The 26,682-nt window shown below is 41.2% G+C and overlaps 1 protein-coding gene across 1 annotated transcript in view; it reads left to right on the forward strand.

Moving 5' to 3' along the window:
- The window catches only part of MEGF10 (multiple EGF like domains 10), a 169,914-nt gene that overhangs the window by 40,514 nt on the left and 102,718 nt on the right, over nucleotides 1–26,682 (forward strand). The window contains exons 4-6 of the mRNA XM_006020726.3: nucleotides 2,014–2,115; nucleotides 4,177–4,277; nucleotides 24,035–24,127. Coding sequence (XP_006020788.1) covers nucleotides 2,014–2,115; nucleotides 4,177–4,277; nucleotides 24,035–24,127 — 296 coding nt within the window. The remainder of the gene's footprint in view (nucleotides 1–2,013; nucleotides 2,116–4,176; nucleotides 4,278–24,034; nucleotides 24,128–26,682) is intronic.

Here is a 26,682-nt window from a genome sequence, read left to right on the forward strand (position 1 = left end):
AACCAAGAAAAATAATTGTTTCTTTTTTACTTGTACAGTTTCTAAACCTGACTAAGAATCTTGTCTATCCTATATCTGTTAATCACATATTTGTTCCAAATGTTGTTAGTAATTGTTATTAAACACCATTCTAAGAGAACAGGTACCTTAATCTCTTGAGTTCATAAGTATTTTTAGATTGTCTTTTTATCTTTTCTACTTCTAAACTTTCCACTTTCTCTAGAAGTCCCAGCAGGTTTTTAGTCTCTGCTTCCTCTGGTAGAGCAAGTAACCTTATTGTGTGGCATCTAGCCTGGGTCCCAGCTGCTCACTAAGGTTACTTAAAAGTTTATTCTCTTTATAAATCCACTGGAAAATGTATTACAAATCTCAGTCTCCTTGACTGACTTTTCCAGTTTGGTTCACACTTGAGACAGTGGATTTTTCAGCTTTGCATTACTTGTTCTTCAAACAATCTGTTACTAATGCTGTTTGATCAGATACATTACCCAGTAGACCTGTCATTGTCCACATACTGTACATTTTTCTTTCTTAGCGAGGTCCATGATCTTTCAGTTTATGCCTCTGTTTGTGTTCTTTAGAAATGCTTGATTTACTTTTTAGTTAAAGTTGAACTTCCTTTTGAACTTCGGTTATACATACAGTATTTGGCATTTTTTTTGGACTTTTATATTGAAATACTTCCTGATCATAGTTACTGGATAAGTCCATTAATGTACTGTGTCCATGCCTTCTGTTTTGAATGTGTAAATTTCAGCAATTTAAATAGTAAACAGAAAACTTTTTTGTCTGATGTCTGTTAATATCTATGCAATATAGTATTCACTAGATTGTTAACATCTAATTGACAATGATATGCTGTTTTCCATTTCTTAAAAGGATGGACAATGCTAAGGTCAGAAATAAGAAGATTAACATACTGTGTCTTTCCACAGATGTCAGTCTATTGAACTGTAAAGTCTCTTGTTAAACTTTTCTTACAATCAGCAACAATTCAAAAAGTAACAGAACTCAATTATTTTCTGGAAACTTCTAAATTATTAAATTCAGAGCCCTTGACTTTGAACTATTAGTCTTCAATAAATCAGAATTCTACTGACTAACTCTTTGACAGAGGTAATTTATTTTAAGAACAGTCATTGTAAAAAAAGAAATATGACGTCTCTCTCAAGTTTTACAAATAAGGCATAAAATGAAAGGCTGGTGTTTTGCTTTTTTAAAGCAAAAATCTATGTGATCTGAATCTGTAAGAAGCTTGCATGATAATATTACCATGGAGAAGCCAAGTGATATATGGTGATGTTTTTCAGTTAGGGTGGCAATTATTAATATTTTAATATATTTATGTAGGAGCAAATTAAGGCTGGAGGGCCCAGTCCTCCAAATTACTGAATTCCCTTAATTTTCACTGAAGTCCATGGAAGTTGAGAGTGCTTAGCACTTCTTGGGATCTAAAACTTCATTTGCAGAATAGATACAAAAACCTAGAAGGACTCAAAAGTCATCTTGCATCAAGAGCACCTTAAGTGTGGGGAAGTCTGATTCAGAATTGTCTTTCCTGCTTATTAGGCAACAAGAAATGAAGTCACCATTCCATTTTTTATCTATTCATGGTAGATGCTAGGTGAAGTACTGAATGTATCAAAGTTTCTTGGGGCCACTCCCATGAACTGAGATCACAGTCACTCTCTGTAGAAAGAGGCAGGTATTAGATGATAGCATACAGCTGACATTGATTTTATATCTCTACTCTTGGGAGACATAGAGATGGTGCAGTTTTCAGGTTGTGCATCTTAGAAAGCAAAATTTGGATTAAAAGGAAAACTTATCTTGGTAAATTTAATATTAATATAAATGGTTCTGTGTGTTGTTTGATGGTCGCTACAGGTACCTACTTGTGTTTATTTATCACTTTTAGCTAGAGCTGTCTTTCAGGGTCAGTTAGCCTTTTGTGAAAATATTCACACTAATCAGAATATACTTGCTTAATAATGTTGTTTTCTTTCTCTCCAGTTATTCAGTTACCGTTCAAGAATCATATCCACATCCTTTTGATCAAATTTACTACACCAGCTGTACTGACATACTGAACTGGTTTAAATGCACACGGCACAGGTAATGTACAGTATCATTGCTTTCAGATTGTTCAGTTACTGGAAGATGTATATTTTGTATTGAATGTAGTATACAGGATGTATCAACTAAGGTGACTACACTCCCTACCATTTGCACTTCAGGTGAAGTTAAAAATGTATTTGACTTACACAGTTGTGGCCAACTGTTTTGTCCACACAAGCTGAACCCCCTCTTGTCCCTCCCTGAGTGCCAGTCTGATCTCCCTCTGCCCTCTTCCTCTCCTCTAGAGGTGTACCAGATTGTGCATGGGGCAATGGAATTGAGGCAGGTCGCCTCCAGCCTCTGACCACAGCCACATGGAGCAGAGCAGAAGTAGGATACTGCTACAACAGAAAGTGTTACCATTAAGAGCTATGTTATCTCTTCCCTGGTTCTGCAGCTGGAGCAGTTTTATATGGCCAGTGAGGAGCCAAAGCTTTGAACCCAGCATCAGCTACAGGGCCAGAGAAGGTTTAGCTTGGTTGATGACATCTGGAATCTCCTTTTGCCACAGCATCCTGCTCCAAAGAATGCTCTATCCGTGCTTCCATTCCAGTGCCTTCCTTAGATCAGTACCCTGGGGTTTGTATACTACACTCAGGAACTACCGATGCCTGCCACTTGTGCCACATGTGCCATGGGTGGCCACCTGTGAACTAGCAAAGTGATAGCATAAAGGTCTGGCAATATCATAGGGCATATCATGCCAGCAAACGTGTCTAGAAGAGGTAAGCAAGTTAGAAAAGAGTGTTTTCTACTCCAAAAATGAAACACCTTGACTCCTGTAAAAGGTACTTAGATGGAGAAATAATGAAACATGGCTTGATTATCATATTTTGTGCACTCTGTGGGGAAAGTGAGCATTACTTTCAGAAAAAAAGTTTCTCCCCAGGAAATATCCTTCTGGGATATTTTAACCAAGGAAGCAAGGAATGAATGACTTAAAACTGCTGTAGGCAGCTGGAAAGTGCTCTTCCCTTCTGTGCATGGAAGTGTGCCTGTCAGGGCTGGAGGTGATACCTGCTTCTAGGAGCACTCTGTAGCATGGAACAGTTTAATGTTGATAACTTTATAGGCTTGATGTACTGGCAACATGCACCTATTTGCCTATACTACATTTAGAAATGTGCTGTTCTTTTAATTTGTATTTCGTTGATGAAAGGATTGTATGCTGTTTACTTACAGCAGCCAGTAGGAGCGAGTTGGCAAATTTTCCAGGCTGAAGCTCCATAAGTGAAGTGGAAAGAGGAAATAGCTTTAGGATAAATGTTTCCCCTATTCTGGTGAAATTGCTTGTTTAATGTTAGAAAAATGTAAGTCTCAGTGATGCTGTACCATTATCATGTGACAGATACAGTTGCTTTTCCTCCATGCTGCTCACATAAGGTGCAACTTCTCTGAGATGGTGATCATTGTTAACATCTGCTGAAGTCAGCACTTTGTAAGATTTGAACCCACAGAGTTCCTCTCTCTTCAACTTGATCCTTCTCTGGGCCTTTAGCTCTTTGAGCCCTTTGCAGGGTAATTTCGTTGCGTTTGGAAACTTGTCCCGATAATAGGCCAATCTAAGTGGCCAATTTGTGTTGTTTCTTGATTTTACTCCTGAAAATGCCACATTTTTGGGGGCATTCGAGGAATGACTAAGATCGTTATAGCCCTGGACAGTAGTGTAGGGATGCATCCAGGTGCCCAGGGCACAGGGGCAGTAGCAATTTCTGGTTACCGCATGATCATGATTGTACAGGTGCTGGCAGCAGCTGCTTTTTTTTTCCACCCCCTCCCTCCCATGTTATGTCACTGTCCTAGATAAGTAGCCAGAAAACTTAACCTTTGTGACTGGTTTTTCACCACTCCTGAAAAATATGGTTTTTAATGAATTATAGGCAGATTTTGTGAAGGGATCACAAGATTAAACTTTATTAACCAATAAAGCCAGGTCTCTGCTCCCCACTCCCCAGTCTTTTCTATGTATCCTCCCAAGATTTTCTGAAATATCTTAAAATAGAAATTGTTTTACTTCTGAGAAATTATATATGTAACATTCCTTTTTTCTTTCATCAGAATCAGTTATCGCACTGCCTACAGACATGGAGAAAAAACTATGTACAGGCGGAAATCCCAGTGCTGTCCTGGGTTTTATGAAAGCAGGGAAATGTGTGTCCGTAAGTTCAAGTTTTTATTGCTTTACTGTTTCTTATGTTTATTAAGATGCTGGATTGGCTCCCTTTTGGAGAGAGGCTTGTGGGACTTGAGTCATAAGGGGCCCAATAATCCAATCGGGTACAGCTTTCATTGAAGTCAGTTGTCCAGAAAGATTTGTCACTAAAGTTTACAACCCAAGCATGCTTTCAGCCTAAGTTTAGAGTAGAGAATGTAGTTCTTCTTGTTTGTATCAAACCATTGTGGCTGGACGATATTACCATGTACATGTAAGGTATGGGTATTCCATGCAAATGTGAGCTGGTTTATTAACCTGGTTAAAGTTAGCCTTTTAAAATGCATATCACAACATCCAAAAGTGACCTATAGATTTATTTTTAGATCTTGGAAAACTGTACTTTGTGAATGTAATATTATGATATGGTACCCCATGATATTTTGTGCCTTTTACATTTTTATCTTGCATTACCCCCTGGAATTTGAAAATGCAACAGTCAGGTTCTTTGACTAAGTATAATATTTGTGCACATGAGAAAGCAAGGTGAAAATGAATTGTTATGGTCTCCAATCAGATTAGCATTTCTTCTGTAATTTAGGATTTTCAAAACATATTTATTAGGGTTGTGGAAACCAAAACCTAAATCTATTTGGACGATTAAATAGTCCATATTAGTGATGTTGTCTTCTCTCTGGATTTTGAGTAAGCATTTGAGAAATATTATTCCACTGAGCCATTTGGCCAGCCATAGCATTTTAGCTTACAAATTCATACCAACATTATCAGTTATTTAATGTTAGATATATATAAAGATGTGATGTGCTGCTTTTTGCTCACAGTCAGCTCCAACTTTCAAAGAAACAACAAATATGTAAAACAGATCCTTTTAAAAAAGATTGTTGATATTTTCATGTTATATGAAAGTAAAAAGTACAAGGCCCATTTAGGGAGCTAACATTGCTTTCAGTTGATTCTCTAATGTTGTATCCTATAATGTGCTGAAAGCCTCTGTGTGCAAGTGAGCAGCCTGCAAATCTCATTCACTTCAATGAGATATGAGGGTGTCCAACACTCCACAGGGGGAGCCTGGTGGCTACCATGGCAGGACAAGCTTGACAAGTGCCATGGCGGTGGCTGCTGTGGTTGTTGTTGCGGCCAGGCCTCATTTATAATGAACTTTGTGCAAGCCACATGAATACATTACTGTGAGGCTACAAAGATTCTTTTTATTACATATGCATCTTAGAATTGTAATCCAAGGCTTGAGACCTGCTGTAGTTGCTGAAAACACACCATCTTGCCAAAGACTGCTAGAGGCTTCACTGGCAGCAGTTTAATGGCTAATTGTTATTTCATTATTTCTAATCAGGTTGGGAGTGATTCTTTTTCCTTGGATTCTTGCTGTGGCTGTGTGAGAAGAATATGAATTTGGCCTAGAAAGTTTTTTTTTAATAGTAACAAATTTCTGACGTTTACTGTATCAGAAATGACTGTGGGCCAAGTACAGGGTTTTCCATATGATCTGAAAAGAACTTAGCTGCTACTTTTGAATATATACAACTTACGACTCATGTACCAATTGAGTAAATTATAGCCTTCACTAATCTCATAGTAATGTCCTTTATTTTTCTTAGGTTCCAAAAAAAAATCCCTTTTTAAAACCCAGCATGATCATGTGGATTTTTTCCCACCATCTGCTGTTCCTGCAGCATGACATGGTGGCATATTGCTATTATATAATGAGTTAATGTCACAATAGGACAGGACACCTTGAAATATCACAGCAATTAATATGTTATTTTCTTATGGTTAGTACTTGAGTATCCAGATCCCTTCATAGAATTTGTTCCCTTATGAAGGAGACTGAACACTCTACCTGCAAACTCATGATCCCCAAGGAGCCCTGAACATGATAAATGGCCAAATGTATCTAATGTATATCTTCAGGGGGGCTACCATTACTCTTTGGTAGTACAGAAGTATTATAACCTTCAAAAAGTAGTATTGTTCTGATAAATATGAAGTTGCTGATGAGATGCTCAGGAGTAAACTGTAATTTCACATCAAGGAACTGTCCTAGCATCATATCTCCATCTAGGAAAGTGATTTTAAATTTAACACACTAACGACGACACACATGGGCTAGTTTTACCCTGTGGTTCATTGCTGCAGATATGTATAACTAACCATATTGCAAACACATTTCTCATGTCCCTGCCAGCGCTAGTCTGTTGGCAAGGACCATAATGTAGCAGTGCACTTCCTAATAGGAGGTTCATGGAGAATGTTGCCCTGTCACCTTAGCAGAAACATCACTGACAGAGGAAAATAGATCTCTTCAGGAGAAAATGGCAACCATAATAAATAATTGGCACATGCGGCCAACAGAAAGGTTAAAATAAACTAAATAGTGGGAAAGTTTCATTGTTGCATACTGTTGCGTCCCTCTGATGCTACAATGGATCTTATACCAGGCAAGGAGACCAAGACAGTTATCTTAAACTACAGGCAAGTTTATTGAACCCTAACAGATACAAGCCTAATTAGAACTGAAGCTGCATTAGCAGTTAAAATTTTTAGGTTGTAGCTAGTCAGAGCAGATGCTTACCACCCCATAATGTTGTGAATGCAACTTCACTGGTTGATCTCTGAAGCTCCTGGTTCCCATGTTTGCTGTTGAGACAGGATCTTGAATTGGTGACAGTATCTCTTCAGGCTTTCTTTTATACCCTATAGCTTGCATTTCTTAATGCATAAAATTAGCTTAAGCCTTCCTCCTAATGCATATTAATAATCTTGCTTCTGTTTGCCAAATATGGTTACCTTCAACTGAAATGTTATATTCTGAGATAATCTTTTCATTCTTAGGTAGGGGCAGGTTTTGCTCTGACTGTTCCTCTTTGCTCAAACATTATTCATTCAGTTTAGTTAGCCATCTTCCCCATTCATGTCAAGTCAGGGACAGTATTTTTCCATCTGCTCCTTTCACCTGCTCCTATCACTGGATGCATGTCTCAACCACAGTTCAAGCTAAGCATGAAGCTTGAGCTAATCACAAAGGTCAAATGCAGGCCTTGAAGGCCTCTGGGTCCCAATAACACTGTCATGTATGCTTGGCTGGCACCATAGGGCTTAATTATTTTTTGGATTGACAACAGCGTGTAGGATTTTTAAAGTAACTTTATTTTCCATAAAAATTGTTATTTTATCCTTTTATTTAGGAATGTAGAGGAAGCTCTTGTATGGAAAACTCCCAGAAGAAATTTTCATTGTCCTTTTAAATGTTGGTTTAAAGAACTTTATGAGGAAATCCTGCTAGTAGATCATTTAGCCATGATGCGAGACTTCACTGTATGCACTGAAGTCTAGTTAAATTCAAAAAATAAGAACTTAAATTTTAGAATATGTAAATGAGTACTAACTAATCCACCTAACACACTGATTCATAGGTTCATAGATTCATAGATGTTAGGGTCAGAAGGGACCTCAATAGATCATCGAGTCCGACCCCCTGCATAGGCAGGAAAGAGGAAATCTGCTCTCTGCTAGCTTATGGCCATTATTTCTTGTGACCCCCCCAGGGGTGCCTTGGTGAGTAGAGCCTCACCAATTCCCTTCTGCGCTCCCATGATGAATTTATGGGCAGCCACAAGGTTGCCTCTCAACTTTCTCTTGCGGAGGCTGAAGAGGTCCAGGTGCCCTAGACTGTCCTTGTAGGGCTTGGCATGCAAGCCCTTAACCATACGTGTGGCCCTTCTCTGGACTCTCTCCAGGTTATCCACATCCCTCTTGAAGTGTGGTGCCCAAAACTGCACGCAGTATTCCAACTGCAGTCTGACCAGCGCCCGATAGAGGGGAAGTATCACCTCCTTGGTTCTGTTTGTCATGCATCTGCTGATGCACGATAAAGTGCCATTAGCTTTTCTGATGACTTCGTCACACTGACGACTCGTGTTCATCTTGGAGCCCACTAGGACTCCAAGATCCCTTTCCAATTCCATGCTACCGAGCAGGTAATTTCCTAGGCAGTAGGTGTGCTGGAGATTTTTCCTCCCTAGGTGCAGCACTTTGCATTTCTCCTTGTTAAATTGCATTCTATTGTTTTCTGCCCATTTGTCCAACCTCTCCAGGTCTGCCTGTAGTTGTTCCCTGCCCTCAGGTGTGTCCGCTTCTCCCCATAGTTTTGTATCATCCGCAGAATTGGACAGAGTACTTCACTCCCTCGTCCAAGTCACTGATGAAGACATTGAAGAGTATTGGTCCAAGGACCAAGCCCTACAGGACCCCACTGCCCATGTCCTTCCAGGTTGATACCGACCCATCCACTATCACTCTCTGGGTACGACCCTCTAGCCAATTTGCCACCCGCCGGACTGTGTAATCATCCAAGTCACAGCCTCTTAACTTGTTCACCAGTATGGGGTGGGATACTGTATCGAAGGCCTTCCTGAAGTCTAAGTAAACGACATCAACCCCTACTCCTGCGTCCAGGTGTTTTGTAACCTGGTCATAAAAAGAGACTAGATTAGTCAAGCACGATCTACCCACTACGAACCCATGCTGGTTTCGCCTCAGCATAATTTTTTCTGCTGGGCTCTCACATATATGAGCCTTAATAATCTTTTCAAAGACTTTGCCAAGGATGGAGGTGAGACTGACTGGCCTATAATTGCCTGGATCCTCCTTTCTCCCCTTCTTGAAAATAGGGACCACACTGGCCCTTTTCCATTCCTCTGGGACCTGGCCCGTGTGCCACGAGTGCTCAAATAGTCTTGCCAGTGGCTGGACAATGACATCAGCCAGTGCCTTCAGTACCCTCAGATGGAGCTCATCCAGGCCTGCTGACTTAAATGCATCCAGTTCTTCCAAGTGACTCTGCAACATCTCAGGGTCAATGCTTGGTAGTCTGGCGCCCTGCTGTTGCTTCTCTACAATCCCATTGTGAGACTTGTCTTGCCCCTTGTTTAGGAACACTGAGGCAAAGAACTCATTGAGGAGTTCAGCCTTGTCCCCCCTGCCTCCCCTCACCGTGGAGGGCATTGATCTGCCCCCCCCCCATGTCCCTTCCTTTCCCCCTGCTCTTCCACTACACTAGACTTACCAGCTGGAGCCCGCTATCCACACTGCCAGCTGTGCTCCTTGCTGGCTGAGTGCTGTGCTGCGGTTGCACACACGCACTGATTTGGGACCATTGTTTGACTTAGCAGTACTCTCCACTATGAAATGATTTAGGGGTGCACCGATAGAGATTGTTGGGGCCGATACCGATAGCTGATGTTAAAGGAGGCATATTGGCTGATACTGACCCAATTTCCAATATAGCTGCCTCCAGCTGGGAAGTCCGTGTGATGGAAGGAAGGGGCGTTGGGGCAGCAGATCAATGCCTCCCCCCCCCCCCCACATAGTGAGGGAGGGGGCAGGTACTTCCCAGGTGGAGTGGGGGGGGCAGAGCCACGGCGCATGGCGGGGCTGGCGGCAGCGGCGCTGGGAGCAGAGGAGTGGCAAAGTTAGGGGTGGATGCAGCATCCTCCCAGCACTGCCGGTGCCCGCTCTGAGCTTAGCCCATGCCAAGAAGAGCCCCGCACAGCCCCAGCTGCAGCCCACCCTGCCCCGTGCAGATCTGGAGGGCATATGCCCCCCCATATCATCCCGGGGTGCAAGCAGTGTTGTGGGGGGCATTGATCTGTCCCCCCCATGCCCCTTCCTTTCCCCCTCCTCTTCCACCACACCAGACTTACCAGCTGGAGCCAGCTCTCCACACTGCTGGCTGTGTTCCTTGCTGCCTGAGTGCTGCGCTGAGGTTGTGCACATGCATTGGCATTTATCAGCCAAATTATTGGCCTCGTTGGGGGCCAGTCCAGCAAGTTTTCTTTATATCAGTACCAATCTGACATCAGGCCAATATATTGGTGCACCTCTAAATAATTTTATTAAATTTATTAAGGCACTTAATTTATAGTTTGGCTACTAGCTTTAAATGTTCTATCAATTAAGAAAAACAGCAGCCAAAAACAATTTTAAAATGTTTTCAAGTTATTCCCATTAAATAATAGGATTTGAGTTGGTCAATCCAGTAGGCTTGTGTGGAACTATGATTTGGGCATTGCTACTTGATCCTGGAAAGTAAATTAAATTTCCACAGCTGAAAATGTACATTATGAGGCTGTTCTTGGTTCATAGGATGATCTAATATTTGGTTATAAACTAACAGGCCTCTCTTGCTACTCATAATAGTTTTTATTTATTTTGTTCCACTCTAACTAGAATATAATTGGTACAATGTAAAATATCCGGTCTCTGATATAGAATTTATTTAAATGATAAGCAGTATCCTTTTCTTCTAGGAAATACCACTGATTGGTTTTATGTTTTCCTTCAAATGAGGTGAGTCATCAAGCTTTGAAAGACAATATGATCACAAAATCAAATCCTCAAATAAATCTTTTACCTGAGCCACTGATATGGAACAGGAATGTTAGTGATAAGAGATATTGCTGCTCTTGATGTGTAGGCTGAGATGTTTAAGTAGTGGTCTCGATGCATGGCTTTGCCTCTCCTTCCACTGGAGCAGGCTCTTTCTCATCTGATGCCAAAGCATCATATCTGTTCTCCAGCTGGAGGGCTGCAGGCTCAGAAGAGGAGTGCTCAGAAGAGGAGCGCTGTGTTTTCCTAGAGGTGACAAGCTGCCAGCTTCCACCTTCCTGATTAGCAGTTTCCTGTCTCTTCCACTGCCTTCTGGCTGTCCCTCTACCATGATTTTCCAGTTCTCTTTCAACATAAACATAGTACACACTAAACACATACACAAGAGAGGCAAGAGATGCAAGAGGGGCAGATTGTCCAGGGCCACTGCAGATTTTTGTGTTATGGTTTTGTCCTCTTGATTCTCAGAGGAGATGGTGGTGTGCCTTGCTTCGAAATAATGTCTGCATGATTAAAAATTTGACACCACCTTGCTCTGTCCTAAGCTGCTGTTTCCCAGTTGTTGGGGTTGGCCTGGTTTCAAGTTATGTTTATACCATTTATACTGACCTCCCTGGAAGCAGTGCTTTCTTTAACTGACCAGTGCAAGTTTGGTTATTTTCAAATAAGTTGTATGAATGAGTTGTCCAGAACAGTGTAATAGGATTTTATTAAAAGATTCTCAGTGCCAAATATTTGACAGCCTTTAAAAATGACAGAGTTTGGAATCTTGTCCTCCTGTTTAATTTTATGAACAAACCATATCTGGTGGTGATTTGTTGTCCAAGTCTCAGAAACATATATTATTGTCATATAGTATTATGAGCAGAGCTTATAATTTTGCTTCAACATCCATCTTAGTGCTTAGTTTCAAGTCCCTGTTCTTCTGCAGGCTATTATGACAGTATTCTGAGTGTATAGGCTGCTGTGAACATGCAGTGAGTAATCTCATTTTTAATCATATAATGGAAGAATGCTTATGGACGATGAGGCTGAATTAAGGATGTATAGGCATTATTGTCTACCATTCCTAACTTTTGCTTGAGTTGGCAACATTCATATTGATTTTTGATGAAAGTCCTTGCTCGTATATTTCATTAAGCCTAATATATGAATACTTAAAAGTTTCATAATTGATTCTTCCCTGGCAAATTAACTATTGACTTTCACTACTTTTACCACTGCAGATATTTTATTATTCAAGTATAAAAATATCCTTCCATCAAATAAATGTAAGTCAGGAACCTTATCTGATCTTCATATATGAGATATACTTTTAATAGGGTTATGTCCTGTTTTGAACCCTGTTCCATAGAATACCACCCTGCTTAGAATGAGCTTCCAAATGCTTTGATGCAGATACACTTGGGAAAAATCTGTCCAGCAAATGACATTCTCATCATCAAATTGACACAGTTAGCTATGAAAGATAACCTGTTAAATTCTTAGATTATTATATACATCCAGTATTGTGTGAAGGAAATGATGCCCTCTTTGGTTTCTGAGCATCTCAATAATGCCCTTGAATACAAGATGAGTTTAGCAGCCAAACTTAAGAGGCCCTGGCAATACCTACCTTCACATCTTCTTCTCCATAGAATTATAGAATTGTAAAAAGTTAGGGTTGGAAGGGACCTCCGGTGGTAATCTAGTCCACCCCCCTGCTCAAAGCAGGACCAGCCCCAAATAGATCATTCCAGGCAGGGCTTTGTCAAGTCAGGCCTAAAAAACCTCCAAGAATGGAGATTCTACCCAGTGGTGGGCAAAATACAGCCCACGGGCCAGATCTGGCCAACCAGGCACTTCGTTCCTTGTTCTATCATCTGTCACCACTGAGAACAGTCTAGCTCCATCTTCTTCGTAACCACCCTTCAAGTAGTTCCTGACTGTTCCTAATCACCTTTTTTGCCAAGTGCTACCACTTACTGCCACTGCCAACATATTTTTTTCAATTTTTGTTGGAGGGAGACCAGAGCAGTAGCATAATGTGGGGTGGACAGGGTGGGTGGGGCTACTGCTTGCTTACCTTCTCTTCAGATTGATTAAATCTTTCTGCCTGCCTCACTGCTTGCTTCTGTGGCACATACTGGTAGACCTACTTTTGTAGAGCATCAGTGAAGTTTGATGCTTCTGGGGGGCAGAACTGACCCCCATCTTTTGCCACTAAAATCAGCATTTTTTTTTTGCCCTTTGGAAGGTTTTGGTGGCAAAAAAAGGGCGAACATTCCCTTGGCAGCAGCAAACTCCATTGCCAGTGTAGAGAACTATGATTCCCAGATCACCTTGCACTACATGAGACTGCCTGACTGTGCTTGCTGCTGTTTCTTTGCTTGCAAGCAAGAATATAGGCAGGGGGCATATAGGGGAGGGTGAGAAACTGCTGCCCAAGATGCCTTTTTTCTATGCTGCACCTCTGGACCAGAATCCATAGCAGTAGGATCTATGTTTGTCTGACATACCTGTAAAATACTATTTAAAACACCTTTGTTAACATTTTTGCTAGTGGTAGTTTTATTCTGCCCACTGATTCTGTGAAAAAGATACTTAATTCAAAAATAAAGTATTTTTTTCTCTAAACTGAGATTGTAAAAGAAACTATGTGTGACAAATACTAATCCTATTTTTTAATGTGTAATTGGATGCCACTCACTATATTCCTTAATATCCAATCACTCACTATAATTAGAGCACTAGGACTAACCCAGACATATCGGATATTCTCTGATAATCAGGATGGGAATAGGGATCATAGCTGAAAAAAAAAAAAGCATTTTTAGTATTATTTCATGAGATGTGGAATTAAAATAATTTCTCACTCTTTCTCTTTCCCCCCAATCTATTGTTTTCCTTGAGACCACCCCAGAATAAATACATGGAGAAGAACTAGAATTTTATTTTTGCTCAAGCTGAAGTATCTGAGTCAAAAAGCATTGTTCTATCAACACTGTTGCTCCTGCAGAGGTAAACGTCATGTTAGTATGACTAATGTGGAGGTTACTGCTCTGTAAGTGAATGCTGTGCAAGTCCAGAAGCCTTCTCCCTCCACTGTCTCTCTGCATCTCCTATCCAGATAGTAGTGCCTCTTATCCAGTAGTGATAGGACCTTTAGAACAGCGTGCAGTCAGTATAAGGTTTTATGTACCTTTCTCTTTACTCTCACCACCAATAGGAGGCTTTAGTGGTAAGTTCAGAAGATTGCAAGTGATCACCCCAGATGTCCCATCACTTCCTTTGCTTAAAGGTGTCATCCTCATGCCTTCCTGGGCTGACATCTCCATTTGACAGTTGTCTGGTACTAGTTCCAACAATTTAGGAGCTTCTGGGCTCTCCTTTGCTCAGCAGTTAGTCAGCAAGAGAGAACCTTCATTGGAGGTCAGGGTCATGGAGGGGATTGGGCTGAGCACCTGGAAGTAGTTCTGTAGTCATGGTATGGATATGCCCACTGTTACTGCATTGTGGGCACAGAGCTTGGTCCACCTAAAGAAGTGGACTATGGCCTGGATGTGTACCTGCAGAGAAGGCAGGCCATGGTTTAGCTCTTTAGCCTCATTTACAGGTCCCCTGGTTGCTTAGAGATTTTTCCCTTTATGTTGCTCACCATTTATTTTCAGAGATTAATCCTTTAAAATAATAGACCAGAGGCGGGCAATTATTTTGGGTGGAGGGCTACTTAATGAAGTTTGGTGAGTGTTTGAGGGCCACATGGGTAGCCCTGCCCCTTGACAGTTGCCTTGCCCCCTAGTTGGCATCTTGGGACCTGCACCTAACCCCTGACCTTTGCCACCAGAAGTCCCTCCCCTGGCCCCAGAAATACTCCTTTTGGGAGGGGGGTTGCCGTCTTAGAACCAGAAAAAACCAAACCATACACTGAAGGTCAAACACCTACTATAACATATTTTAATTTTATTACACAAATATTTTGTAATAAAATAAAAATACGTTATAATTACAAAAATAATTTGTTTGCATACTCTGTATAGAGGGGATTGCATAATAATTCAAAAATAAATTCTTAAATCTTGTATATTGTGGTTGGAAGTGTATCTGTGCACGGTGGGCATGTGTGTGGTGGGGTTTGGGGGTGTGTGGGGGGTGTGAGAGGGTTTGACTATCAGTGGGGAGCATAGGGTATGTTGGGGGGGTCATATGTGAGAGGTTGTGCGGGCAGAGTGTGGGTATATGGCATTTGTGGGGTGTGGGGACCCCCCACACACTTCCCCATGGTGCAGCAGCAGCAGCTGGGGTGCTTGGGGTACTCATGCCTGGCGCAGGCACTGGTGCCCAGTGGCACATGGCTCTGGCCAGCGCTGCGCTTTGCAGCAAGGAGCACATCCCCACCGGGCCACCTCTATCACCGGCACTCCCTGCCATGCACGCACAGCCCCTGCACTCATATGCCATGGGAGGGAAGCTCCATGTGCTGCAGCCGGCTGCCTTCCTTGCCCCCTGCTGTGCAGGTCCTGGGACTCTGCGGGGAAGCAGGAGTCGGGACTCCCTTCTACTTCCAGTGGACTCCTGGGACCTTGTGTGGCAGGGAGGAGGGAAGGCAGCCAGCTCCAGAGCATGGTGCTTCGCTCCTGTGGCACGTGAGTGAGGGGGAACACCAGCAATAGTGGCAGCCCAGTAGGGCTGTGCTTCTCGCCCCTATGTGCAGTGCTGGCTGGAACCACATGCCACTAGGTGACAGTGCCTGCTCTGGGCACTGCCCTGACTGCCCCACCTGCTGCTGCTGCTGCTACCTGCCAGAACTGCATGCCATGGGGGCAGCGTAGGGGGGTCCCCACATCTTCCCCACCCTCCCTCACACCCACAGATATGTCCACCTGAGCTCCTTGCTGCTGCCACATCCCTGGGTACAAGCTAAGTGCTGCCACCAGTCCTACACTCTCTGTTCCTGCCCTGCTGCAGCTCTGCCCAGCTGCTTCCTTACTTGCTCCCCAGAGCAAGTAAGATGCCAGGGAGGCTGAGCGGGTCCCTTGGTAGCCGCAGCAGTGGCAGCAGCAGCCCCACTCAGAAGCTGCTGTTGGCTGGGCTGGGCCCTTCCGCCCACTAGGGTGGGAGTGAGGCACAATAGGATATGTTGGCAGAGAGTGTGTATATGTGGGTGCCTCACTCCCAATCTCATGGGTGGGAGGGCTGGGTGGGGTACAATTACTTGGTGGGTGCTGTGGGCCAGATGAAAGTACCTGGTGGGCTGGATTCGGTCCATGGGCTATATTTGGCTGCCCTTTCTGTTTTATTCTCTATACCAACCATATACATATTTGTTTCTCTCAAACCTTTCAGGACATCAATTAAAAGGGGACATCATATTAAAAGGGGACACTGCGTCAGGGATATGCTAAAGGAATAGGTGCAGAATGTTTGTCAGGCACACATACTATGCTTTTCTTTGTTGGAAGCAATTTAGCTGAAAGAGTTTGTAACCTGGGCGGTACTCCAAGAGGTACCCCCTCTCCAAATGAAGGGATCAAAGCAGATGCACAAGCACTGTGGGAGGTGTAGAGACCCTCCTCCCCCTATAGAGCAGAGCCAAACTACCAATGGGACCTTAACCATATACCTTTTAATGAGAGAACAGTACTGGGAACATAACAGGCATAAACCAGGAGATATAGGGGACACTACAACGCCCCGAGGGGGCAGGCTTCAATAAACGTTAGATGCTTACAATCATTGACAAAAGACAGGGTTAACAAAATATAAAACACAAACAGCACAACAAACAATACTGGTTGGTGAAATATAAAAGGCACAAAATACGAAATGTCAAATAACAAGGAATATAGGGCCTAGGTACCTGGAGGGGGCGGGAAAGGGGAAAACACAATGACCCCTTTCCACTGCAACAAGGATTTCTCCCTGTTCATCTTTTGCCCCTTCAAAACCCCGTCACAAGTTCAAATGGATATTTGTTAATCAGAAACATGAGCCCAACTCTAAGGTGGCTACTAAGTTGTTACTCAATTCTTTATAATGCAATTCCTTTGGAGCTGATTAAAAAAAAACCTAATTAATGGTCTCAAAGGTTGGTAGATTGACATTTAGGTGAAATTTGCCTAAGTAAAAACTGAGAGTCACATTTTGGAGTCCTGATTCACTCTCTAGCTCATTTGTTCCCAAAAGTAGTCCTACCCAAAGTGCTGCAAGCATTTTTATTTGAGTTACTTGTTTCAGATCTGGCTTTTAAAACAGGAAGCCAATATTAGAAGCTTCCAAAAAAGTGTGCATTACCTTATATTAAAGATAAAATCCTCTCCCCTATTTCAAGATTATCTGTGGTGAATTCTTCTAGATCTTCTTTTGGCATTAGATAATTCTATGCACAGCTGTTTAAACACAGTCTGTAATGGCTTATGATTAAGTAACTTCGTATCACTTTCTTAATTACTGAGTGCAGATTCATAAGATGCCGTTCAGAAATTTTGATTCACCTTATTATGTTTCACAGTTCACAGCTGGCCTGATTCAGAAGTGGAGGTGTAAATCTAATGAAAAATATAAGTTACATCAAGCAAGTATAATACTTTAGGCAGCGGAATTGGGGAGAGAACTACATTTTTACCACAGGTGGTTTACTATAGCATATCAGTGTATAAGTAGGTGTTTGAATTTTAATTTTCTGCGTTACTCACCTCCAGGCTGTCAATAATTCAGTTAGACCTGAAGACTGTACAAGACTTGGAATTGGTGGCAGTTCTAAAATGATTAGTGTTTGAAAATAGCAACTTGATTGGAAACTGTATTACATGCACCACACAACTAACACTAATGGTTTAATCCTATTTGTATGATTTCTGCATCCCACAACATTAGTCTGTGGTATGTCTGTAAATATGTTTGTAAAGAATTCGTCACACAATAGTTTCAATCATACTATTATAAAAAATTCTATGTAGTTAAGGTCTCTGCCACATGTTATACTTAAGACATGATTAACCAGTTAATCATGTCTTAAATTGTAACCCAGACACATGTTAAAGCAATTAATGGCATCATAAAACACGAAATAAACCACAAAGTTATTCCAGAAAAAAGTGTAATAACTTTGTGGTTTGTTCCTTTCAGACCTTTAATTGAACATGTGACCCCATGGCTGGGAGCCCTGTCAGCTGATCTGGGCTGCCAGCTGTGGGGCCGCACCATGCACTCCTGTGTCTGGGAGCTCCATCAGCTGATGGGGCTCTCTGCCATGGGGGTGCACCATGTGCGTCTCCACAACTGGGAGCTTGGATCAACTGATGGGCCTCCCAGCTGTGGGAGCACATGCTGTGTGTCCATGATGTCATATCCACATCATTATTCTGGGCTCCCCCTGCACCAGCAGTAAGGCATGATGGGATCTGAAACTTGATCCCACAATCACACTTCCTGTCATGCAAGTGTGTAGATCATGCATCACATCCCATTACTCCTTTACTTGCATGTCTGGCAGGAGCTTAACACACCTTTTCATTTTAATATCCTGTGCGACTTTGCGTATAACTTCCAGTCACTTCCCCACACCCATATTTGCCAGAGCAGAAATTATTTCTGATCTAGTTAAGAACAGGAAAATATATGCATCCTTTCAGACCCAGAGACTGCTAATCCTAAAGACACAGTCTCTCAGATATTTCCCCCTCACAGGAAGAAATATCCTTTCCCCCAGTTCCAAGCCATTACTGTTCTTCTTCCACTTAGGACTGGGGTTTTTCCTAGCTGTCAAACTAATTGTTTACTCCTTGGAAGTCATTATTATACTGTGCAATCCTGGCCCTAATATAACATATAAGAAATATATTTTATATCTATGGATCTACTTAAATCGCAGTTTCACAATTTTTGTGGAAACCATGAAAAATGGCGATCTCTGTGAAAAATGGCATTGGCCATGTTTTCCCAGGAAATCAGCTAAAAAAAAAAACTTAATAAAAATAAAATGCTGGCTCTCCAATGGGAACTAGAGATCCTCACTGCTGCTGTGGCCCACCTTCACAACCCCCCTGAGAAAGAAAGGCGTTGTCTGGTGGGGTGGCACAAAGGGCAGCAGTCAAGATGTCCTTTTTTTGCACTACTTACCGCTGATGCACATGCAGTTGCTGTGCTCACTGCAGTAATGATGACAGCACACTATTAAGAAGCTAAGCTTCTGATTTTATGGATTCAACAGTTAGCACAAGAGATGTCTTTTCCTTCCTTTTATTCCCATTCATCTGCTCAGTAGCAACAATGGGACCAAATTAAGTACTCAATATGAAATGTTTTTGGACCATAAGGAACTTATGTAAAAAATGTTTTATATCCTTTCTCTATCTTTGCATGCATAGGATGTAATCCTGCATTTCCTATAAGCCTGAAACACCTGTCAACTTCAGTTTAACGTCTCAGAAATAACAGTGATGTGCATTTCCTTATGCATTTATGTATATAAGACACACATTTCCATTAGGAAATTTACATTTGTTGGGGGCTAGGGGACAGGATTTAATTTGAAATTTTAATTTATCTTTATTACAGCCTTTGGAAGAAATGGCATTTGTCATACAACATCCTTGATGTCAATGGACCTGATCCTGCATTTCTTGTGATGTTAAAGAGCGGCCAGTTGAGGAGTCTGGAGTATGCAAGGAATGCAGGAACAAGCCCCATAAATATTCTACCCCCGAGTTATTTAGTAGTAAGAGAATTCTTGTGAGCTTATCTCTGATCAATGTTACACTGCTGTAAAACTGAACTAGCACTCTGTTGAAATTAGTTTGGATTTATACTATTGAAACTGAGACGAGAATAGAGTCCTAATTTAGGAGATGCCTTCTGCATTGTACACTCCTGTTTCTTTTTAAAATACAGAGCCAAACTTCTGTTTGCTATAGATTCAGTCAGTGCCTGCTAGAATTGTCTTGTTTTCAGAGCAGAGTTTATATTATTTCATATGTTTGTGAAACTTGATAATTGTATGGGCAAGACTTTTGGCAGCTTAGCTTCAAGAGTGACAGAAGTAGAGATCACAGGGTATGTGTCCAGTAATAAAGCCAAAGCTTTTTGTCACAAATTTGCCTGGTGAGTCAGATAAAAACTCATCACAGTGTTAGGAATTCTTTGACTGTTGTCTCCTCAGGCTGAAGCTGGGTTGATTTGTCTTGCGTACCTTGTTTGGCTCATCCCCAAATCCAGGAGACTGACATTGATGATGTGTGGGTAGGCAGGCATACTAAACCCAAATTTCTGTATGATGTGCCTCAGGGTTGGGTCCCAGTTGTATCGATCCCACTACTCGTACTATAGAATACATAGAAATAACACCAACAAAAGTCTGATATCTGTACTGCTTTTACAAGTTAGTTAAGTAACTGCAGAGGAATCTTTTTTTCTAGATTATTTTGCTAGTACCTTGAATTGCTGTATGGTTCATTGGTAAGTTTTATAGTAGATTTGGCTCAGGGAGCACTTCCAGCTCTTCTAATGCCTGAGGCAACCTTAATTTCAGACAAGAAATTTCAAAGATTCAGATAGTTCATATCTAGTTATAAGGCTGGTGATGTATTATTTAATTTCACTCTTTATGAATTAAGCAAAGAAAACAGTGAGATTATATTAATATTTTCTATCAACTGGCGCTTTAAAAATACATTTTTCCATCATTGATTTCTAATGAAGATCATTTTAATTCACGTCTGAAAAAGGACTTAACAGCAATAATAGTTGAGAGAGGAAAAAAAAGGCTGTGAAACTATGAGGTCAACAGCCTGGGGCTCTTCAGTGATTTATGAGGCACGTCTTTATCAGACTGATCTCTGTGGGCTTCATTTTTCTTTATCATTCAAAGCTTACAGATGATCACTTGGGCTCTTCCTGCTTGGTTAGAAAAAAATCATTGGAATTACTGATTTTTTTTGCCTAATGAAGTTATAGTTTTCCCAGCTCACTCAGCACAAGGTCAGTTTGCAAACAGCCCCTGAACTGTTTTCCTTAAGAGGTTCATCTCTGATTAGCATAAGTGATCAGATTCCTGTTGTGTTTGGAGATGTTAGAGAGAGAATTACTGTACCATATATACTTCTTGAAAATTACAACTATTTACGATATTTGTTGGAATTGAAAATGACTTTTTTCCTTTTCCCCAATCAATGGTGGGGGGTGGGGGGGGGGGGGGGGGGAGGAGGAAAAGCTTTTGTGGGTCCAGGGCAAACTAGAACTGAGCCACCACCAGCCCCAGTGAGGGGTGGCTTGTGCTGTGGGGAAGGTGGCATGCAGCAGAGGGAGTGCAGCAGAGACCACGTGGCAAGGTCAGGGAGACCCATGACCTGCAGCTCAGGGGGTGTATGGAGAAGACCCTGTAGCCTGCCTCCCGTGCTGCCTTCCCTCTCTTCCCTGATTACCTTTGGTTCTGGCTCCGGCTTTGGCTGCAGCCTTGATCCTGACCCAGCCCAGCTTGGAGCTCCCCCTGGGTGGGCTGGGGCTGGAGCTGCCACCACTGCTGTTGACTGTTTTGGAGCCAGAGCCACCACAGAAGGTAAGCAGCCAAGGATAAGTGGCTGGGGTATGGAGGGCAGTTGGCTGAGGGGTGGCAAGTTGCCAGGGGGATGATGGGCAGGGGGCCAGGCAGCAGGGTGGGTAAGTGGCTGGTGGGGCAGGAGCAAGCACAGAGATCAAGGAGTTGGGAGGGCAAGGGGTGGGGTTTCTGCCTACCTGCCTCCTGAGCACTGCTTTCTCTGTTGCAGTGATGGGGACAGGGGGAATGGACAATTTTAAGATAACTCACCAATACTTAGATTCTATACAGAGAAAATTATAAGAAAATTCATATTTTTTCCCAAATAGAATCTAATTATTGGGGTCATCTTAAATTCAAAGTCATCTTGGGTTTGGAGAAAACATTTATTGTAATACAGATTGATATAATTTGAAATTGAAATTGTCAAGAGCGTGTGTTGCTGCCTGGGGACTCTTCCTTCCTTTGCGTTCTCCTTTATCTGTTTTTCTTCACTAGGAACAGAAGTGCTAGATAGTGAGGTCAGTCATCAATGTTTGGGGTATTTTATTTCTTGCTAAAACTGATTGGAAATATTTCAAGATGATTTTCATTAGGAAATGCTTGTTTCTTGAAGTGCCACGTTTTCCTGAGGAAACATTTTGGTGGAACCTGGATTGTGAAATCTTTCTGTGGTCAAGAATGGGATTTTTGGTCTGAACACATGCATGTGAACAAGAAACCTCAGAATAGTCAGTAGCTTTGGGCAATGGTCTAGTTGCTACAGCACTCACTTGGGATGTTGGAGATATTCTGTGTTCCAGTCCCTATTCCATTTGTCTATTTTGAGGCAGAACTCTCTCTCACTGGCTTCCTCTGTCCTCCCTTCTTTTGTTTCATGCAAAAATAAAAAATCTGAATGAAGAAATGACATGGAAATAGCAAAAAAAATTTGCAGGCTGGGAGAACTGTTCTGTGCCTAGCTTTGTGTATTATTCCTGACTCTTTCAGAGTACCAATAATGGGCTGGTCTCTGAGAAAGATTAGGTCCCTGGACTAAGGACTTGACTAGATAATGTTAGATATCCGGGAGGGCGGGATTTCGTATTGACTTGTCAGCCACTATGATTGACAACAGCTTAATGTCACATACTGCAAAATGCTGTCTTGTCTGCATTTTCCCTTTTTTGTCCACAAAGATCTCTCTTAATTTCATTTCCATGGAGCTCCCTTGTCTAGTAGCGTCATGGTTTTATGACAGTCCTAATTATCCCCCTCTTCCAGGGCTGGCAACCTCTGGCCCATGGAGCCACTGAATCCATCTCATAGACGCAAAGCTTCAGCATGCCAAGAAGTGGCAGCAGCAGACAAATCCTAGTATCTGCCTACCTCTGACCTGAGCTGGGTCATTCTAGCCCACAGTCTGAGAAGATTCCTGACCAGTGCCTGATATCGGTCTTCTTTATGCTGCTCCCTCTCTGGTCTGCCTTCCATTAGCTTCTTGGCTTCTTTTTTCCCTGTGCAAACCATGCTAACAAAACATGCTTCTTCCAGCAGCTGGACCACTTTTAATTCTTCATCAGTAATAATTATACAATGTTATATACCTTCAAAAAGCTTTGGAAGTGCTAACATTAATTCTCACCATAACCTGTGATGTGGGTGTGCAAGCATTATATATCTCATTTTTATAGATGAGGAAATTGAAAAAGAAAGATTGAGTTTTGTCCAAGAGGGTAGAATGTGAGTGTCATAGGCAGGATATAGCTTTCCACTCCTATGCTCCAAAGATTGGATGAACTCTCCTCCAAATTTGGCAGCAGGATGGACTAATAAAAAGGGAAAAAACAATTTTGGAAAATTTAAAAAAAGTTTTATGCCAAAGCAGAATGATTTTGTGAAATTGAATTTGGACATGAAACATGTCTTGATTAGTTTCATATTTTCACTTTGTTTTTAAGCCTTTTCTCTCTTTCTTCTTCTTGTTTTGCTGCCAAATTCAATAGAAGGATTTCCAGGACTACTGTTTGCTTTCTAATTTTCCTTCTTTCTCTCTTTCGTTTTTTTCTTTTTGTAATCAGTAAATTTTCAAATTTACTGATTTTCATGTGTTGAGGAAGTTTTGAAAGAATAGAATGAAAGTCGGAGAAATTTAAACTTTCATGCAATGATAATAAAGATGATGACGTAGTAAAGGATAGCAGGAGGAGAAAGGAGGAAATAAACTGAAAACAGTTTTGACATTCTGAATTTTCTGTTGCAGTGGAAAACTGGAAGCTTTCCCCAAAAGTTTATAGCTAGAGAAAAGCAGCCCCTAATTATTTAAAGAAAAAGAAAAAATTCAACCTGCTCCCTGCAACATGATAATTGTAGGATAATTCTGAATGTTTACATTCTCTATGTCTCTAGTGGTCATAGTTTTGCTGTTCTGCTTCTGAGTCATGCAGCCACTCATAAAAATGAATATTAAATTACTGTTGTGTTGTCAGATATTGTTTGCTGTGTAAAGGAAATTATGCTTTACTTTCTGTTTCAGGAAACACTTGTGTATGTTTCTTTTTTCATTTAAGTTTCAAATATCTTCCCATTGCTAACTATAACATAGTATTTGAGCAGCCAAAATAAGATTAACTTTTAGATTTTGATATTAGAGAGGAGGTTGCATTGTCTTCAAATACTTGTTACCAACATCTGGAAAATGAATCTGAGGATAAACTAACAAACATGACAATGCCAACATTTTTCTTGTTTTTAAAACATGTTTGGCAGAAGGATGTGAATCAGCTGGATTGGGAAAAGAGCTGGATTTAAAGTGTTCTTACTTTATTCATTTCTTTCTTTGACAGCTCACTGTGCTGATAAATGTGTCCATGGGCGTTGTATTGCTCCAAACACCTGTCAGTGTGAGCCTGGCTGGGGGGGCCCCAACTGCTCTAGTGGTAAGTATACACCTGCTGCTGCCCATCTTATGCTCTTTTTAGTGTATTGTACTTCTGTTTTCAGGGGAATTATTGTGGAGATCCTGTGCTTTGTCTACTGGTTGTTCTTAAAGGAACTTCCTCTGATTTACTGGGCCACTCTGTGTGTGTGATCCAGTTTCTCCAGTCAGTTTAACTAAAAGCTGAGTTAAAAAGTCCCAATTCATTTATGCTCAGAGGGATACCAGGAAATATAAGGGCTCATTTGCTGGTGAACACAAGTATATTTGGGCTAATAAAAGCTGTATTTTTTGTATTCATTAAAACATAAAGGTGCATTCTGTAGTTTCTCCTGCTGCCCTTCCCTCCCCTCATTTGATTTACCTGTCGTTCACTCATTCCCACTCATTCCTTGTCTGTTGATTTGCTGTCACTTCCCATTCACTCCAGTCCCCACAGTGATTATAGTCCCTAGTCTTTACTTGGTCACTTTCTCTTAATTTCTTTCTCCACTTTCCATCAGCTTTTTTCAAAGTACCTTACCCTTTATCTTTGCCATGTGTGTGAAGGAGAAAGAAATATTGAGAGAGATAAGAGAGAAGAAATGAGAGAGAGAGAGAGAATATGAGTGCAGGGGGTATTCTATCTCCTTTTCTTACCTAGTAATTCTGCTTTCCCATGTTGATGGCACCAAAGAGTTGCAACTCTTATCACTAAGCATTCTGGTTTTTTCTGCCAGTGGATACAACGTGCAGCCACATGACTTCAATTTTTATGTCTTTTTTTTTTTTTTAAAGAAGTGTAATAAGTAAGTAATAAAATCCATTTTCCCTCAAGATTTATTATGGGCAAACTCACATTAAAAGTGTTATTTCAATTCTAATTTCAAGGTTTATAGCTTTATTGAATAAAAGCTTTTTTTCCCCGAGCTCACCAGAATATGATTGTTATATGTAAAAGCTGTGTGTGTGTGTGTGTGTGTGTGTGTGCGCGTGCGCGCGCGCATGTGTGTGAAGAGATTCTAAATAAAATAAAAGTGAAGGGTCACTACTGTATAGCCAGGGTTTTAATTATTGCATTGGAAACACTGAAGAAACCTAGGACATCGGATCATCGTTATGACTCTAGTTGCACTCCATCTGAGTTTCATGCTTGGCCCACTGTCCCAGTTATTCATGCACAAAAACCCTCGAGTCAGATTCATTCTTGTTGACATGGGGGATTGTCAGTTCACAGAAAGAGAGATTCACCCATAACCGGATACATTCCAGAAGAGCCCTGCCAACGCCTTCTCCTGAGTGGATGCTCTGTATCAGGGTATCACATCATTTATTCATCACTCTCTTCAGCAAGGGCCAGAGACATTTTGGGCTTTACTGCCTGCCTGTAACTCCTCTGATTACAGCTAATTTCTGCTTCCACAGCCCTCCTCTTGCCCTGAAGCCCTTTCCTCTAGGCCTAAGATTGTGAGCGTGCCAACAGTATCACCAACCTCAAATGTTCAAAAACCACAATCAAAAACCAAAATATCATGAGGCTAACTTAAAATTTTTAGGGTTGGGTTCCTTTTGTTTACACATCTATTTCTGAACTTTTACAATATATTTGGATCACATTTCAAGCTTTTCTTCATAACTATGAGGGATAGAACCTTACATTTTAAAAAGCAAAGTTTAAATTCTCATGCAATAATACAATGTAAGGAGGTAGGTCTGGTGGACTCATTAGATGGAGCTTTTCAGTATTTTAGACTGAATACAGGTATTCAAAGCTTAGATGACCCACACTGTTTATCAGAAGAATCATTATTTGGCATCAGTTGCTATTTTATAAACTTTAAAATTCTTAGAAAAAACAATAAAATCAAGAAAATATATCACTATGTGTAAGTTATTTTTAATAATATTCAGTTAACCTGAGAATAAAGAGCTATATCAAACAGAATCAAACCAATTTAAAATAAAAAACCCAAACCGATTAGTCTCAGAACAAGCATGAACACAGACATGCCTATTAAATATTTAATTATTTATTTTTCTCTAAGTTAAGTTCCATGAAAAGTTAGCGACATTTCAAATAAAGAAGATGGAAGAATCTACAAACATGTGCTTGGAATGAATCCTTTCTCCCCATCACTTTCCTCAGCATTGCTTTCCCTTACCTCCCTACCACTGTAATTCATTTTAAAGGTGTTTTATATTAAACTATTCCTCTTCTACTGTTGCTGCCACTTCTGCACAGTGTCCCTGACTGCTGGACAGCCAGTGCAAGTACTTTGTGCTGTCTGTAAACATTCAACATAGTCTGAAAAGCTTTTCTTATTGTATCTCGAACAGAACAATCTCACAAGAGTTTTGTTACCCTTTGTCAAAGTTTCTCTATACCATTACAGCAAGCTTGAACAGCTAAAAAATTGTTTCACGTTGCTATTGTATCTTAAGGGGGCATTGTGGGTGAAAAGAATATTTTGTTCATATGCTGTTGAAGCAATGTTCGGAATATGGGCTTTGGAATCTCTCCAGTTTTCTACCAGACAAAACTTACATGAGATGTTGCTTTCATGGATTATCCTGCTG

Source organism: Alligator sinensis, unplaced genomic scaffold (genome assembly GCF_000455745.1).
Source record: "Alligator sinensis unplaced genomic scaffold, ASM45574v1 scaffold227_1, whole genome shotgun sequence".
Classification (NCBI taxonomy): Eukaryota; Metazoa; Chordata; order Crocodylia; family Alligatoridae; genus Alligator; species Alligator sinensis.